This window comes from Ambystoma mexicanum, chromosome 2p (genome assembly GCF_040938575.1).
Source record: "Ambystoma mexicanum isolate Mex_15411 chromosome 2p, UKY_AmexF1_1, whole genome shotgun sequence".
NCBI classification, from domain to species: domain Eukaryota; kingdom Metazoa; phylum Chordata; class Amphibia; order Caudata; family Ambystomatidae; genus Ambystoma; species Ambystoma mexicanum.
Window position 1 is genome coordinate 1,449,376,632 of NC_090923.1, and position 18,941 is coordinate 1,449,395,572.

Below are 18,941 nucleotides of genomic sequence, written 5' to 3' on the forward strand. Positions count from 1 at the left end.
TGATGATACCGAGCTACCGCAGAGAACGTGGGAGGCAGAGCCTTTTCCATCACTGGCCCAAAACATGGAAATGCTCAGCCGGTTGCGCTCCGGCACACTGGGGATTTTGAGCTTTTTAAACACAGGATAAAAACCCATTTGTTTGCTTGAAGTGTTTTCCTTTTCTCTGTATCTAGATAGCACCACAATGCCTTTAGTGACAGTGTGCTCTACAAATATCTGATTGATTGATAGATCAAAATCTCAGTTGGAGCTGCCAATTAGCTAACTCTTGGAGCAATGCCTGTCTATACACTGCTACTATCAGGAAGTTTGCGGTGCAAAATTCAGGCTACATTATGCAGGTGATTATAGATATATAAAAACAAAATAATTCAACCATATAGTATTATTTTTTTTAACTGGATTTGATTAGCATTTTTTTTAAGAGAACCAGACATTTTCAATGTCACAAACAATTTCAAGTGGAACCCATATTACCAATAACAGTCTAGAGCCCACCATCCCCCCTTCCCTCCCCTCGTCCCCCCCTCTCCCACTTGCCCACCTCCAATCCCTCATTAAACTCAACTTTCTGTTCAATGGTGCAAGGTAGCTCTGACAATGGGCCTCATTCCGAGGCTGGCGCAAAGGGATTACGGGCACCGTTAAGGACACCAGTGCCGGTAATCCCTTTGCGCCCTATTCCGAGGTCCCTTTGCGGGTCCCGGGAGCAAATAACGGTACCGCAAATTGCGGTACTGTTATTTGCACCTTCCCCATTCCCATTGAGCCCTATGGGGGCTCAAATGGGAATGGGGAATGGTATTTTCAATGGGGATTTACCGGTCCCCATTGAATGAGGGCGGACTCAGTACCGTTATTGGAGGCAGCCATGGCGTTATTAGCGCCATGGCTACCTCCAATCTCGGAATGAGGCCCAATGTCTCAGTTCCGAAGTGTCTGCACATTACCCTTATCAGCTCCCCTCCAGGGCCCTCCCCCACCCCTCGGCATCCACTCTTCCCCATAACACTCAGTGCCCTCATTGGATTAGTCTACTTGGCTGCTTTCCTCCATTCCCCATTTAAGCAGTAGGTCTGACCACTCGGCATGATATTCCTCCATTCTATCATTCACCACCGCCGTGAGCTTTTCCATAGCCATCATGTTTTGTACTTTCCCTTCCCGCACCTCTTTCGTAGGGAGCGTTTCCTTTTTCCACCATTGGGCTATAGCCAATCTTCCTGCTCTTAACATGGCTTCCCACATCTTCGGGAGTCTCTGTTTTTCCCTGTCTTTTTGTGGGCGCCTTAGTAGCAACTGCAAAGGGTCTAGGTCTAACCCTGTCCCTGTTACCTCTTCCTTCCAGCTCAGCACCTCTTTCCAATAAACTTGCACCTTGGGGCACCACCACCACATATGTGCCAGGGTTCCCCGATTACCGCACCCCCTTGGGCAAAATGGAGATATTCCCTGAAACATTTTAGACAATTCCACCAAGTCCCTATGCCAACCCATTAACATTTTGAAGTTGTGCTCTATCGAGGAGGTGAACCGTCTTCTTTGGAAGACCACTCTATATATTTGTGACCATTCCTCTTCAGGGATCTACTCCCTCACCAGCTCCTCCCAATACCTCTGGAAAGTTTGCCTCCCCTGTAAACTGGTTCCGTTCATTGCCTTGTATAATTTGGACAATATTCCCTTCCATGATACTGACTAGTCCAGGACCTTTTCCACTGGTGTTAGTTCTCTAGACCCTCTTTGCCCCCACTTAGGATCTGTCAGAATCCCCTTTATACAGAGGTAATCAAATATTATGATGGAGTCCCCTCCCAACATGTCATGCACCTTACCCCATTCCTGGAATTTCCCACCCTCAAAAAGCTGTCCCACCCTTTCCAGACCTGCATTTGACCCCCTCTGACAATGTATGAAACCCTGGTGCCCCAATTCAAACGGAGGCCTCCATATTGAAGACATCGGTGAGGGTCATGATGTGTACCCACGTGTATCAATTGAATATCTCCAGACAGACCAAAAGAACCCCAAGTTGGGTGGGACCTCATTCATTCCGGAATTAATCTTGGCAGGGCCCAGAAGTAGTCTCGAACCTTCAGATGATGTGCAACCAAATCCTCTAGATAGGTCCAATACGTCCTCAGATCCTCCCTCATATGTTCCAACATCCCTCTGATTTGTGCCGCTTGAAAGTACCTGTGAATGTCCGGGAACCCGAATCCCCCCTATCCCTTGGAAGGGTTAGTTTTGCCATTTTTATTCTTGGGGTCTTATTTCCCCATATAGACCTACAAAGCTCTCCTGTGACTTCTCGGAAGAACTTGTCTGGGAGATGATTCGGGATGGCTGTGAACAGATATAGCAGCCTAGGTAATACGTTTATTTTTATAGATGTCATCCTACTGTACCACGTCAGTATCAAAGGGCCCCATCTCATTAGGTCCGCCGTTAGCTGCGTGTGGAAGGGAGCATAATTAGCCATCCCCATTTCACCCAAATTCCTCGTCACCAATATGCCCAGGAATCAAATGCTTTTCTGGTTGACCTTCATATCCAGGAAACTTCTTTTTGTATCTAGGAGTGATCTCAGTGTCAGTAAAGGGATGAGGGCAGATTTCCCCATGCTAATTTTGAGCCTGAGAGGAGGACATACTCAGCAATCTGCGCCATTAATGCTGGGATGGACACCTGTATATTTGTGAGGTAAGCCAACACATTGTCTGCAAACAGTGAGATTTTGCATTCCAGTTCTCCCCCCACAATACCTCTCATCTGGTCAGTCATCCGTATTGCGATTGCTAGCAGTTCCATTGCGAGTGCATACAGTAGCGGGGAGAGGGGACATCCCTGCGTGGCCTCTCTTGAGTTCAAAGGATTCTGTAAACCCCTGTTTATCCGCACCCTCGCCCTGGGTCTGTGGTATAGTTCTGTCAGCCATTTCAGGAAATTCATTCCCAACCCCATCTTCGCCAGCACCTTCATCATGAAGGGCCATTCGATCCTATCAAAAGCGTTTTCTGAGTCCAATTTAACTAGGCAGGCATTCAGCTCTCCCGTTTGTGCCCCATGGATCAGGTTGATGGTCTTCATTATGTTGTCTGACCCTTGCCTTCCCTTAATGAAACCCACCTGGTCCCTGTGCACTAGTAACAACATACTTCCCTCTAGTCTTGGTCCCAGGACTTTTACCAGTATCTTCATGTCTCCATTGAGGAGGGAAATTGGCCTATAGGAGGAGCAGGGGTTCGCCCTCTAAGCATGCGTTAAATACCATCGCTAAACGTGGAGCCAGCAGGGATCTAAATAGTTTATAAAATGTTATTGTGAATCCATCCTGCCCCGGGGCAGACCCCGCTTTCATTCCTGCAATTGCCTTCATGACTTCCTCTGCAGTTATGGGGTTGTCTAGGCCTTCCGCTATCTCCTTCGGGAGCCCTGGGATTGGTAACCTCTTCAGAAAATCATCTATTTGGGTCTCCTCCCCCTCCCATTCCGATGAATATAGGGTTCTATAGTATTCCACAAACTCGTCCCCTATACTCTGGGCATTGTGTAGTATCTATCATCCTCCGTCCTTAAAACTCGAAGGTCCTCCTCTTTTTCTCTTCCCTCAGTCTCCATGCCAGGATCCTGTCTGCCCAGTCTCCCTTCTCATGATATTTCAGTTTCAGGAACAGGAGGTTTTTTTCCGTTTCCTGCATCAGTATTGCTCTCAATTGGGACTTATATTTGCAAAGCTCTTTCGCCTTGGTGGGCGACATATTTTGCCCCTGGATACCTCCCGGTTGTATCTCCTCTATCTTCCTGCAGAGCTTAAGCTCTTTCTCCTCCCTTTCTCGGAGCCTATTGTCATCAAGGTCCCTCTTAAGGTCGCCTTGAAACCGTCCCAGACATATAGGATTCCCACCTCCCCCATGTCACTAAATATAAAGTATTCCTTGAACCCCCTTAGCAGCTCCTGTTGCACTGCTTTATCCTTGAGCATGAAGTCATTGCATCTCCAATTCCACCGGGTATCTTTCTGATCCCCTGTTTCAACTATAATTGCAACCATATTGTGGTCCGACCACTGAATTGGTGTTTCTTGGGATTGCAGTACCATATCTCTCAGGTTTTTGTCCACCAGGATGAAGTCTATTAGCGAGAACGAATCGTGGGCTGCTGAGTAGTACGTGACTAGCATATCCCCTACTGGCACCTGGCGGAGGGAGTCGTACAATCCCAATACCTCATTGAGCCCTTTAAAAAGCTCTGATTTACTTGGATTGGATTACTCGTTCATTCCCCGCCCATCCTCTTGCAATCCCTCTGCGGATCCAACACCATATTGAAGTCTCCACCCACCACCAGTTGACCTTCAGCAAACTGAATTAATGTATCTCGTACTTTCTCTCAGAAATCGCATTTCTGCACATTCGGGTCATATATCGACCCTATCGTGAACTTAACCCCCTGCAAAAGACCCTTCGCAAACATATACCTGGCGTTGGGGTCAGCTAAAACTACATCAATCGTAAAAAAAACTCTGCCTGGTCGAGACCAAGAGTGCAACCCCCCCCACCATCTGAGGCCATGATCACTTCACCCACCTCCCAGGAGCGTAATCTGTGTTCCCCTCCCTTTTTCCAATGTGTTTCTTGTAGACACATCCAATCAAGCTTGGACCTCTTGTACTCACATAACACCATAGATCTTTCGGTGGGTGAGTTAAAGCCACAGGTGTTAAGGGAGCCAAACCGCATTTCACACTGGCCAGATATCCCCTTTTTCCCCACCAAACCTTCTATACACATCTCTCCTGAGACAAGCCCACAATCGGGACCCTTTGAACTGGGTCTCAACACCACACCATTGATTTAGAACAGTAACTTCTTGAACACAAGCCCCTTTACCTTCTGCCCCCCCCCCTCGGCATCCAACCCCGTTCGGAACCATCACCCATGACGAGATTGAATCACCAGTGGTTCTCTCACACTCACGGCCTGGCTCGCTCAATTTCCCCATTTCGAGCCCCCAAACTGTTTCTCTACTACCTGCATGATAACTCCCCACCTCATTTTAAACCTTGAAACACTATATCATACTCCCCACCCGGCACTTGACTCAAGAGGGGCCTGCCTTGGCCGAACCAAGCTTTCTCTATTTTCTGGAGCCTGGGACTTTTGGACCCTCTCCTTCAAGCAACTCTTCTGTGACCCTCCCTATGTCCTCCTCGGTCACAAGTTTATAGTTGCAGCCCTCCACCTCAAAGTACACAGCACAGGGGAACCCCCAACGATATCTCCCCTGCTTCTCAGTGAGCCACTTTGTGAGGGGAGCGCATAATTACCTCTTTGCCATGGTGAGTGCAGATAAGTCTTTATGTATTGCCACCTGCGTATTGCATAGGGCCACGGATTTCGTCCCCCTTGCCTTCTCAAAGATTTTGTGTCTGTTCGGGTAGTTATGGAACCGTGCAAGTACCGAGCGTGGGTCTCCCCCAGTTTCTCCCGCTCTATGAACCCTTTCCAGTTTAGGCTTATCCATATTTTCATAGCCAAACAGAGTTTTCACCACCTCGTGTATGGTTCTCCGCAGGCCCCCCTCTGTTTTGCCGTCTTTTTCTGAAATCCCAAAAATTCTCAGATTGTACCTTCTCTCTCGGTTTTTCGAAATCGTCCATCTTTGGTGCCACCTCACCCTCCCTCCTCTCCAACTCTGCTATCCTATGGCCAACTGAGTTTCGAGGGATGTCTGATTATGTTTCACCGCCTATAGTCTCTCATTCATACTGTCGATTCTCACATTTATTCTGTCTATTTTTCCACCAATGTCTGCCCTCATTCCTCTTATCTCTTCCAGAAGAGAGGCGATTTCTCTCTTGGTCGCTCCCTTCCTCCGACGTGTTGGGGATCGGTTTTGTTCTCCCCTCCGTAGGTTTCTGGTACTCAAAGTGCTCTAATTTTGCCCTCCAGTCCATGAGCAGATCAGGCGCCCTGAGGGAATGAGGGGACTCTACTACTTCGCAATGTGTCACACTTGTTACTGTTGGAGCTAAATTCCCTCAATCCGGTGGGCCCCAGCACCACCACTCACCTTCGTTACTGTCTTTATGCACTTACTAGTCAAGGCCCCTGGATGCTCGTAGAATGAGGGGAGGCTTGTGCGATGGCGCCTCCTCTTTCATTCCTCGGCTTTACTCGGGGCCTGTTGTTGCCCGCTCCTGTGTTCTCTTAAGACCAGGATTCCAAGCAGTAGGTTCCTCGACAGGGTGGGCACACGCCACAGCATCGAGTTCCGGGGGCCCTCACCCTGGCCGGGTCTGATTGGCCGCACTCCAGCCCCACCGGGCGTTTGGGGGGGATGCATATACTCCAGTCTGGTCCTCCTTCCTTGCTGTATCCTCTACCTACCAACCCCGCATTGATGCTTTTCTCTGGGGGTTGGGGTTGTGCTGTGGGTCTTTGTGGAGGAGGGCACACGCCCCAGTGGTGAGAATGGGTGCCCTGCCCCCTGGGTGGGTTGGGCTCCGTCTGCTCCCCCTTCTTATCCTGGCTGCAGTGTTTTTTTACCTGGGCTTGTGTGGGTTCACTCCATGCCTCTCCCTTCTCCTCCTAGGCCTTCCTCTGTGGCATCGTCTGGAGGGGGTGAGTGTGTCTCCTGGGCTGCCCGGGCGAGGCCCTGGTTGATGGATACAGCTGTCTCCGCCTGCGGATCGCTTCTTATCTTCACGTTGCCTCTCCCTGGGCTGTTTCCACTTGATTTGTCCTGAACACAATGCTCCTCTGAAGGGACACGCTCGGTCCTGCTGGCTATCCCTTTTCCTCCATTGACTCTGCTTTCACCCAGCCTGCCCTAGTGCTTGTCCACTGCAGGCTCTGTTGAACTGTTTGGAAGGGGGTGGCCCCTTATTTTTCGCCCTGTAACTGACCCAATCTCTCTAGGGTCCCCCAGGGAGATCCCCTTCTGGCCGGGAAAATTGCCGGTCCTCCCGCTTGTGTAGTGAGGCAGTGGGAGAGGCCTCACGGGTGTTATATGGTTGCGGCTCTGTCACGCTCCTCCGTGTCCCCCACTGCTGCAATTCTGCAGGATGCGCCAGCCGCCCCGATGACAGTTGGGGGGGTCCTCCTTACCTCCTTGGTGTCATGCGGCCAAGCCCTCCCCCAGCGTGGAGCCGGCCTTCATTCTGCCGACCCACACAATGGGGGGGAACCCCTCCCCCAGGCGGACCGGCACTCCCGAACTTGCCAGCCCCCCCTGCCGTCAGTGGGGGGGGGTGGGACCCTACCATCTCTGTTTCACCCACAGTCAGGTAATCTGCCACAGTGAAGGCACGGGTTAATCCCTCCTCCAGGCCCGCTGTGCTCCTCGGTCCCTTTGGTGCCGGGACCTTCCTTTTGTGCGGGTCTCGACCTGCCGTGGCATGTGCTGCTGTCTTTTTCATTGACTGCGTTGTCCGCAATATCTCCGCAACTGAGAGGCGTTTATGCCCGCACTTTCGCCCCCAAATGTCCCTGCTGGTTATCTTCCTGGAGGTGAAGTTTGCTGGATGGGGTAGGACTCAAGTAGGGGCTCAATCCACTTTTGCCGAGCCTGAAGCGGGAGGTCTACGCTGCTGCTGTCTCCATCAGCGGACCCCCTGGTGGCCTCCGGTACCATACTGGAGCATTAGAAACATTGAAGAACTTTAACTTGCAAAATTTGAAGGATTTTGCTTGACACATCTGACAGGATTACTTAAAAACATACCGGGTAGAATATTTGAGGGCTGAATTGTGAATGGTTTCTGTGGAATCCTACAACAATATACATAGTTTGAATTTTAGAGAATTTCCCAATAGACAAATGTGGCTGGATTATCTAGAGGTTAAGCTCAACTGCGCCCCATCAGAATAAATCACTGGAGCATGGAAAAACATTGACAGATCAAATGGGACCTGTGGATTTTGTATGGCTCAAACACTAGGTAGCAGCAAATATCCGACGATAGATTGGAATATTTTTGATCTTCTACGTAAAAGAGATGTATTAGAGCATACGGAAGAACCAAAGGCAACAATCTGGATTGGAATGAAGTATGGGAGGTATACATGCAGGGTAAAGATTGTAATCTAGTATACCATCTGACAAGTTTTTGGAATTAGATAGAGGGAAATCTGAATGCACACGTGTAATAAAGTCATAATATTTTATGTTAAATTCTCCATTCTAATATTCGGTCACTTTGCAATCCTTGATAATTTCTTTTTAAATTGGATTATTATTGTGTATTTTATGAGTAATCTATTTCACTATGATCATAGTGTATGAAAGGTATTTAACTATTCCCTTTGAAACTGTATGAATGAATTTATATGCCTAAAAAGCCAAATTATTCTGTATTGTACTAATACTTTTATTTAAAAAGTAACCCAGATATGTAAACTGTTAACGTATCTGTGATGTCCTCTGCAGGATAAACCAATTACTGTGCTTCTGTATCCTTGTTTAACTAAATATCATCACAGCTGTTTTCTCAGCATTTATCTTTACATTATTTGAATCTAGGTAAGCTTCCAAATACGTCAAGATACTCTGTAGGCCTATTTGGGTGGTATCAAAAAACGATATCATACGCAAACGCCAAACCCGGCACAAGCAAGTGTCCTATTTTTGGTCAAAATATGTTTTTCCCCCAGTTCGTTGTACAAATCAGAAATCTGTAGATTAAGAAGGATGGGTGTCAAAACACAACCCGGCCTTAATCCTATCCATGTTTTTATTTCCTTTGTATGATGGCATTGTATATTTAATCTCACTTGTATTGTCAAACTGGTGTGCATCTAGATGCACATTTTTAGTAAGCCTGATGGTATTCCCCAGCTCCATAATATATTCCACAAGTGCTGTCTTCGATCCACATAATTAAAAGTACACAGATCTATGTAAATCGCATACAGCGAAAACTAGATCTGCTGGCAGCTTGCACTCTCACCAACTTAAGTACAAAACCATTCAATGAATTACCCAACCCCTACTAAATCCAATTTGAAAAATTGAAAGTTTATGATTCCTAGCTAACCGATCTTCAAGTTATTCTAGAATTACGGATGCAAACAATGAACATGAGTAGACAAATAAAGCGATTGGGTGATACTTCGCTGGTTCCAACGGTTCACCCTTTTAAATAATTGGTATGCCATTACTTTTATACCAAGAGTAAGGAAGGCATGATTCCCTACTTACTACTTATCTATATAAACAGAGGGAATAATAGATCGGCCCAAAATTTAGGGTTACCCTTTAACAGGTAGCTTAATAAACCGTCGGGCCGGCTGCACTTTCATTTTATTCACTAAATAACCAAAACGATTGGGATATCCCACTCTAACCAGATGGCCATTCTGTTGCAGTGCAGTGCCATGCCCCTATCATATTGCCAGTACATTTGTCAATCCCTGCCCAACCTCCGGTTTCTGCTGCATATTTTTTAAGGCAATGGGGTGTGGCACAGCAATCCACTCCCCTCGGATTAGAATACCAAACATGATTAGTGTTCCGTGTATTCACTGGCAATGTCTGACATCTGATTTGAGTACATGGCATTTGATGACAATATGGCAGTATGATGGGAGTTTTTGGCATTTAATAAGAAGGCCTGGCATGGCCAGTGAATCTGGGCATTTGGTGGCAATACCTGCCACTGATTTGAGTGCCTTACTAATTCATAGGAATGTTTGTCATATGATGGGTGGCTATGACATCAGAGGACCATACCTGTTGTGAGACCAGAGCACCTGGTATTTGATGGCACTACACGCAATGTGATATAAGTACCTAGGTAACAATACAAGCAAAAGGAGTAGTAGGTAGTACCTGGCCGGCCGATGGAAATAACAGATCAAACAAAAATAATATCACTATATAAAAATCAAAACGATTGAGATCTAAGATGGGAAAGGTCTGGGAAAGGTCTTGGTGCGGTACCCGAACACAGTGGATATGTCGGTGGGACCCCCTAGCAGTCTCGTGGAGGTGATTTGAAGGAGATACCGACACCTCACTTGGAGTGGACGCTGGCCCCGGCACTGGGTGTGGCACACAGCCATCAGTATTGAAGCGGGGCAGCAAAACGCCTCAGGCAGCAGTCCTGGTGGCGGGGCAGAATTTCTTCTTGCGGTAGAAATTGCCTCCTGAAGGGACCTCTGCAGGCCGACGCTTACAATAACTGAAACCTGGCAGAGCGGCATGAGCTGAGTTCGTCGGTGAGTGACAACGAGGGAGGCTCTGGTGTTACAATAGAGGATCAAAGCTCCTGAAGAAAACAAGAAGTAGTAAGTGCCGGGAGTGGCAAGTGGAATAAGCAGGCCTTAAACACCCCATTTTAGAAGGAAGCCGGTGACAGTTTGCGAGCCCAGATGGCAGGGTGATTAGTATGTGGAAAAGAGGCTTTGCAACCAGGACCTGAAATTTAAGTGGCCTTCCGGTGGATAGAGGAACTTGTGCAGGAGTAAGGGCAGAACGCACATGCCAGGGGGAGGAAGAAGCAGACCCCCACGGGGCAAGTACTATCAAATCCCAAACAACTCAATCCACTGGAGAAGTTCCTAGTAAGGAATCTGGAGATCCTCACGCCCATATCCCAAGTGGAACCAACACTCTTCTAGCAGCCATCCATTGTAGTCTGAGACATGGTAGCATCAAAAGAAGACTTCGCCAAGAGCTTCCAGGACTTCCAAGACAAATTTGCTGCCTATTTTCAACTTTCGTTTACCTCGTTCACTGTGGGAATTAAACTCTCACTGGCTGAATTTGTCAAAGAAATCTCCTTACTAGGGGACCGAGTAGATGCAAAAGAGAAGCCAATCCAGGGTCTAGTTGAGGACAGTAACCAATCGGACATCGCAATAGAAGAACTGGCCAGGGATACACATAATCTCGAGATCCAATGTGAAGAGTTGGAGAACCGCTCCAGGCGTTCTAATATTCGCCTCAAGAATCTCCCAGAATCCGTGACCAAAATAAAACCTAAAGGGGCAGTAATGCAGATATTTGCAGACCTCATAGAAAGGGAGGAAACTACAACGGTCTAACTTGACAGGGTCCATAGGATAGGGCCGAAGAGGTCAGAACTTGGCGCTCGCCCCAGGGATGTGTTGGCAGCCTGCTCTTCATACCCGTAGAAGGAGCAGATACTGAGAGCAGAGCGATTGTCTGCTCCAACAACATATAACGGAGTGAAAATCCAACTCTATCAAGATTTATCATTCAGAACCCTTCAAAAACACAGTGACATGAAGACGGTAGTAGGGACCCTTCAGGCACACGAAATCAAGTATAAATGGACGTTTCCATTTGGTCTCCTTTTTACATTGGATGGCAGACAACACAGAATAATATCTCGGTAAGCTGGTTTGACGCTGCTCCAAATAGAGGAAAAAACTGGAATGGGTTCATCAGCAGAAAGATGACTGGAGAGCCAGACTTAGAGTGTCATCCCCGAAAACGGTGAAATGAGGGTGCATTAAAGGAACTCTACTGGACACTGTTCTTAAACTGCTAGCAAAGATGCTCATTGGAATGGAGACGGAGAGTGACATCTTGGACTTCATCTGTTCAGATAAAAGATGGGTGTGGTAGTCTACCCTGCACTCAACCCTGGGGCAGCAAGTGACCCACAGCCGGGTGTTTGTACCCTGGTTAACATTAGGTTCTGTGTCCCACACCAGGGAACCTTCTGGGGAAGGGTTTGGGGGAAGCATGGGAAAAGGGAGGGATAAGGGGAAAAGGGAAGAAACAGGGGAACCTTGGGGGGAGGGGCAACTCGGGGTGCAGTAGTTGTATGGAAATGTAATGCTAGTCAGACATGCTCATACAGTGACCCCAGGGAAGATGAGCCACATACATTTAATTCAGGTGTTTATCGTTGAATGTTAGGGGCCTTAATACCCCACAGAAATGAAGGAAGGTACTATTGGGGCGCCACCAACCGGACTTGGCGCTCCAAGAGACCCATATACAGAGTGCGGATGGAGGTGAACTCTGCCTGCGTCAGTATCCATTAGTCTTGCAGCCAAATGCCTAGGGGAAGGTCGCAGGTGTGCTTATAGCCTTTAGGAGGGTAACTTTAATTAAAGTACTACGCTCCAAGATCCACAAGGAGGACAGATAAATATTCTCCATTTTGCAACTGGGTGTTAACAAGTTGGCAGTGGCCACATTATATGTCCCCAACACAGGTCAGGAAGGCTTTTTGAAATCCACCCTTGGGCTGCTGGAAGAGTATGTGGAAGCTGACACACTACTGTTAGGGGATCTCAATATAGCATGGGACCCAATGCGCAATAGTAGCACTCAAACATGCTATACTCAACCCCCCCCCCCACCCCTCCAGGGCCTTACATCAGAAATTCATGCAACTTTCCCTAGTAAACGTTTGGTTCGCACTTAAGGGGTCGGATAGGGGTTTCACATATTACTCACACGTGCACCGCTCATTCTCACATATTGACTACATCTGGGCCCTGCTCCCACTCTTGGGAAGAATAACACAAATCATGACACAAACTATAACAATATCCAACCATGCTCCCATTATAATGGAGATGAAAGTTGCGAAGGAAAAGCTGTGGTTATGGACATGGAGATTGCCCTTAGAATTACTACAAGATCAACTTATTACGGGGAACACTGCTGAACATATCTGAGATTTCTTTGATATTAATGAAAAAGGGGAAAAAGCGATACAGGTAATCTGGGATGCCTTTAACACTACAATGCGGGGTCTCCTTATAGCGGAAGAGGCCATCAGACAGAAAGAGAGGGTGGCATTGGAAATAGAACTAGAGGGGGAAGTCTGACAGGTACTGCTACAGATGGAAACGAGCATGGGCCCAAAGTTACAAAAGGTGTATAGGGTCACCGCCGGGAAGCTTAATCTTCTTCATACAAAAAAATCTGAAAAATCCCTTCTTTATCTAAAACAAAAATATTACCTAAAAGCCAACAAAACAGATTGTCTCCTAGCTAATCAAGTCCACCAGAGGGTAGCTTTGTGAACTATACAGCAGATCAGGCTCCCCCTATGGAGATATAACTACAGAAACCAATAACATTGTTACACAAATCCCCTTTTTTTACTCAGACCTGTATCAATCCCAATTTCCTGTCCTGCATGCCCAACAGGAATACTTAGAGACAGTCTCCCTCCTGAGGCTTACGCCATTGGATAGGCAGGCACTTGAAACGGATATCACCCGCTGAATAAATCCCCAGGCTCGATGGTTATCCGGCATCATTTTATAAAACCTATAGCGAAATATTAACCCCAAAATTAACAAAGCTATATAACTCCTTCGCTCAATCAGGAGGTATGACTTCTTCCATGGAAAAAGCAAAAATAGTGGTGTTCCCCAAACCGGGCAAAGACGCAAAGAAATGCAGGTCATATCGTCTGATTGCATTAATTAATGTTGATGCTAAAATGCATACTAAAGTATTAGCCAACAGGATGCAAGACCTTTTTACCCCTCTTAATAAATTCAGACCAAACAGGGTTTTATAAAGCATCGGCAGACTCACGACAACATCCGGAGGGTATGTCACATTCTAGAGAAAACAGAGAAGAAGAGGGGCCCGGCGGTCCTTGTCTCATTCGACGCGGAAAAACCCTTAGACGAGGTCGAATAGTCTTTTCTTTTTCTCACAATGGAAAAGGTGGGGTTTGGCCCAAAATGTATAGACAAACATCCTTTAGCAAGATTATTGGTAAATGGACAATTATATCTCCCCATTTTATTGCAACGTGGGATCAAACAGGGGTGCCACCGTTATTGTACACACTTCATTTAGAACCACTGCTCGCGAGGATTATACAGACACCAGACAACACGGGAATCAAATTTGGGGGTATTTTGCATATAATCATGGCATATGCCAATGATATGCTCCTTATGGCGGCAGACTTGCTCAATACCCTGCAAGGGGCAATGCGAGAATTCACACAGTTTGGCAAAGTAGCAGGCCTAAAAATAAATAATGCTAATATCTCACTCTTCGGCAGAGGTAAACTCTTTGAAGATATGCACACAGTTGGGGTGGGCGAAGGAAGGGATAAAGTTGCTGGGGGTGACTATAACTCCCACGATAAATATGCGGCCAACCACCCTTCCCTCTTAAAAGGTATTGAAACACAATTATTTAAGTGGGGCACCCTCACTATCTCCTGGTTAGGTAGGATCAACTCAGTGAAAATGCTTACTCTCCCAAGGGTTTTGTATTTTCTTTCAGGCATTAGCTATACAGGGTCCTGTGGCATTTTTCTGGAAGCTGCATAGGGTGATATGTACGTTTATATGGAACAACAAAACCTGAAGGGAATCCCTATGCATATTAATAACCACAGATTAGCAGGGAGGGTTAGGGCTCTCCAATTTTATGAAATATTACCAGGCTGCACAAATAAGGTTCCTTAAGGACTGGTCTATGGGAGGACACAGGAAAATGATGGTTACAGATGGAGAAGGTGTTGGGAGGTCAATGTCTTAGGGATATCCTTTGGTTGCTGAGACAAGATTCACACCCTCACACCCTTGTTTAACAATCCACAATTTACCACAGGTCTCGATCCCAATGCATTTAAAGAATGGAGGTGTGCGGGTTGCGTGTGATTGAGAGATATGTTACAGGGAAATTATATCAAATCATTTATACAATGTAAACAAGAGCTTGCCCTGCAGGAAAATTCCGGGTTCTAGTACTTCCAAGTTAGGCACTGGATTTTAGCCCCACCTGTCAAGAAGGCAGCAGAAAGAGATCTAACTCATTTTGAGAGATATGTAACCTCTAATCCTGGAAACAAGGCACTGATCTCGAATTTATAATTATTGCTCGCTGACTCCAATCCTAAGGAGTCCATAAACTATACACAACGCTGGACCTATACCCTGGGGGAGGAATTACCAGAAGAGGACTGGGAGGTGTTGTGGAAAATGATACCCAAACTTACTAGATCACTCCAACTGGGAGAGTTCTGGTATAAATTAATGGTGCAATGGCACTACACAGTGGCTCAATTACGGAGAATGATACCATCCATCTCTGGTAAATGTTGGAGGAAATGCCGAAAGATAGGGGGTTGGGAACATATATGGTGGAGTTGTCCAGGCTTGTAACAGTATTGGGATGAGGTTAATAAATGTATGGTCGAAATGTTTTCTTTGCGAGTATCTAGGTCCTTGAGATCATGTCTTCTGGTGGTGATTGATGAGAACTTTCGACAGAGCTCAAGGCCTATACTGAAAGCTTTTGTTATATTACAATTATCTGCTCAGGATAGCCCAAAGATGAAAATCGAAAGAACCACCTCAAATCAGTGACAGGCTTGCCAAAGTCTGGAACTTTTTGGCACTGGAATGGATAACGTACTGCATACAGGCGGCTCACGCTAAATTCACCAAAGACTGGAGTTTGATACTGAAGTTTTTACAAAAAGATTACAATGTTAACATGAAAATTAGGAATCTGGAAAAACTGTATGGCAGCATGGACAATATACTTGATGTCTTTTGTATGCAATCCGGGTTTGGGACAGGTAGGTGGGGCAGGAGTACGGGGCGGGTGGCTTGGGCGGGGTGGGGGTTTATTGAAGTTCATTTGTTGTAGTATATTGAAAAATTCTGATAAATAAAATATTTTTTAAAAAAAGCAAAACAATTGACTTTACCAATGCTAATTTATTCATGCACCCCACAACATTGTTAGCCAGAAACGTAAAAATACCAAAATATCAGATTTTGCAAGATTTGTTCCCTTGATATTCAAGAATATGTTATCAGGGCATTTGTGGGGCATACAACTTTAATACATCATAAAAATACATATTTGCAAGCTAAAATTATATTTTTTATTAAAAGGTGTTTTAAAGATGTTATGGGTCGGCTCGCCATTTTTAATGGGGGCTTTACATTAATGGAAAGCGTAAAAGCCTTAATGTTACCCCAAACCCCATTTTCATTCATTTGTATGGCAGAATGCAAGGTGTGTTTCTGATACCTTTCTTGCTCTCCAGCACACAAATGCTCCATGGATTTTCATGCTGGTGAAAATAGGGATCCATTGTACATGCTGTCTGCCATGCTTGCATGGCAGGCAGCGTGTCTAGTGAAATTAAACAGAGTCTAATTGTAATTGTGAGCACCCCTTGCAATGCGAGCATGGCAAAGAGTGCTCCCAATGAAAAGTAAACGGTGCCTGGCCTGCAGCATTTACTCACTTTGCACAACAGAGTGTAAAAGTGGAGGGCAAATGTGGCGTACACACATGTGCGTAGGATGACCAGGCGTCCCGGTTTTTCTGGGATTGTCCCGTTTTTTGCTGCTCTGTCCCCCTTTCTCAAGATTATGTTTCCATTGGAGACTGCAGTGGTCCTTGTTTTTGGTAGTCAGTTTTCACAGCTGACAAGCATGAATGTACAATCTCACACAGAAGAAATGCTGCATTTTACAATTTGAGATAGTGTTGTGTAATGTTATTTATTATTCATAATTATATGTTGCTAGGTTAATGGGAATTATAGAATGCTGGCCATGGAATGTGAAAAGGAATGGCTGGGGGAAGTTTTGGAATGTAGCCAGTATTCATGTGGACTTTGGATAAAGACAGATAAATACATATAAGGCTCCTGAGTGATTTATACCAGTTAAGACTAAAACAATGCCGACGAGGGGAAACGGATCAGGAATAAAGAAAAAGAAAAGGAACTGTGACAAATGAGGATTTGAAAGGAAGAAATGAAAAGAGGGAACAAAGAAGTGAGCAACGTGGAATAGAAAAAGAATAAGGAAAAACGAAGAAAAAGGACGGTAAGGTGCATGCATTCGTGGGCGTCTGCAGAGGCAGCGAATAGATAGTGTGGCCGGTGAAAAAGGGAAAGAAACATTTATTATTTGAGAGGTGCGAGGAGAAAGCATCATTTGAGGAAGCATCATTTCAAGAGACATTCACGTGAAAAAGCTCTAAAAGTGGGAGATTCTGTTCTAGTGAAACAAAGACAACGTAGAAAATTAGACTCTAGATATAGGCCTTTGCCGTTGAGGATTGTGGATATCAAAGGCCCTATGGTAACTGCTATAGGGGATGAATGTGAGATAATTCTTTAGAAATCATTTCGCGATGAAAATGATGAAAATACAGATGAAGACATGATTAAGGGACCTGAAGATGACCGTTTTCCTTTTGATGATGATGACTCTATGGATTTTGATGCTGTGTTAGAAAATCCTTTGTTGGTGAATCTACTGGTCATATAGGTCCTGAATTACAAGATATTGTTTTAGGAAATCGTCCGTGTAGGGTGAGTCGGAGACTAGCCCGTTTAATTGAGCAGATGTAATTGTGATCCTGCTAATTTGTAAGTACAAATTTACTTGTTACCTTATAGAGATGAAACAAGATGTGTAATGTTATTTATTATTCATAATTATATGTTGCTAGGTTAATGGGGAATTATAGAATGCTGGTCATGGAATGTGAAAAGGAATGGGTGGGGGAAGTTCTGGAATGTAGCCAGTATTCATGTGGACTTTGGATAAAGACAGATATATACATATAAGGCTACTGAGTGATTTATACCAGTTAAGACTAAAACAGTTTGTGATAAATGAATTATGTGTTTACTTGAACAGTAACACTTTTCTCCTCCAACTGCTACTGAGGTGTAGTGCCTGGCCAGCCACTTTCAAGAGTTAGTCCTACTTTTATGTTAGTTGCCCTGTCCCGGCTTTTTACTGTTTAAATCTGGTCGCCCTACGTGTACCTGCCCTGCACTTTTGCACTCCACTGTGCAAATGATGAACATTTGGCAAAGGGGACCTGGATATGCCCGAGTGCAAACGTACAGATCCCCTCTTCAAATTACTAAAAGGAGCAACATGAGCTTGTTTGTGTGGTAGGATTTTAAACTCGGGCCTTTAGATAATTTTTCCCGGGCCTATTTTTAGAGCCAGCCCCCCTATCCATTAGTCTTAATCGCAATATCATCCATATGACCAATCTTACCAAGCTTGCCACTGGTCCATTTTAGCTCATCCCCACGTGCCTCGATAATCAGATTGACGGGTGTGTCCTCTGTGAAGAAGTGACGCACCATTTCCAAGTCGCCACTGAAGAGAGCGTTCTGCACCAGCAAGTCTTTGCACACCTGGGGATCCATGTGCCTCGTGCGTTGCCCTACTCTTACGCCGGTACCCGGTGCCGGCACAGCAGGCCTAGGGAGTGCTCGGCTCCGTTGCCGGGAGTATTTGTGCCGCTCGAGAAGCTCCTCCTCCAGGCGCAGTGAGCGCAAAGTGGAAGAGGAGAAGGCGAAGGTGCTGGCAGACATTGCAACGGCTCCCTGGAAGGTGACCGCTGAGGAATTGAGCAAAGAAGGGGGTACCAGCCTTCCACTTCCACTACTCGACCTTGTCGTTCCTGTAGCCTCAGAGTGTTGTGCAGTTAATCAGAGCCTCGTCTCTGTCTTTTTTACGTTGGGCTATATATAGCCCTCTGGCGCTCGCCCCGGACACTGGCATTTTGTTTACCTTGTGCTAAAATCCGCGAGATATGTATACGTAAAGGCAGTAATGGCCAGGTGACACGCTTGTGACTTGTGAGGGATATGGATTACGAGTCAAGCGTGGAATCTGAAATCGCTGTTATAAACATTGACTGCGTATGAGCCTTGTTTAAATAACTGATATAAGTAGGTGCTTTTATCAGTCATTTTGCACGGAGAAAAGCACCAATAACCTCATTTCAGGCATGATTATTTAGGGACGTGTCAAAAGAAGTAATGAGGGGCGTGGGAAAAAGTGGGTGGGGGTTTCGTACTTCTGGAAAACTGAATATAAAGGGCACAAACAAGACCCACAAAAGTGCGGGGGTTTATGAGAATAGCCAATGGGAAGTGTAGTCCCAGCCTGGAACATGAAGGGAAATATGCA

The 18,941-nt window shown here is 45.9% G+C and overlaps 1 protein-coding gene across 1 annotated transcript in view; it reads right to left on the reverse strand.

Annotated features, from left to right (window-relative positions):
- The window catches only part of ASB10 (ankyrin repeat and SOCS box containing 10), a 426,206-nt gene extending 407,783 nt beyond the window's left edge, over positions 1–18,423 (reverse strand). Inside the window, exon 1 of the mRNA XM_069643101.1 lies at positions 18,019–18,423. Coding sequence (XP_069499202.1) covers positions 18,019–18,340 — 322 coding nt within the window. The 5' untranslated portion in view covers positions 18,341–18,423. The remainder of the gene's footprint in view (positions 1–18,018) is intronic.
- Between the last annotated feature and the right edge of the window lie 518 nt (positions 18,424–18,941).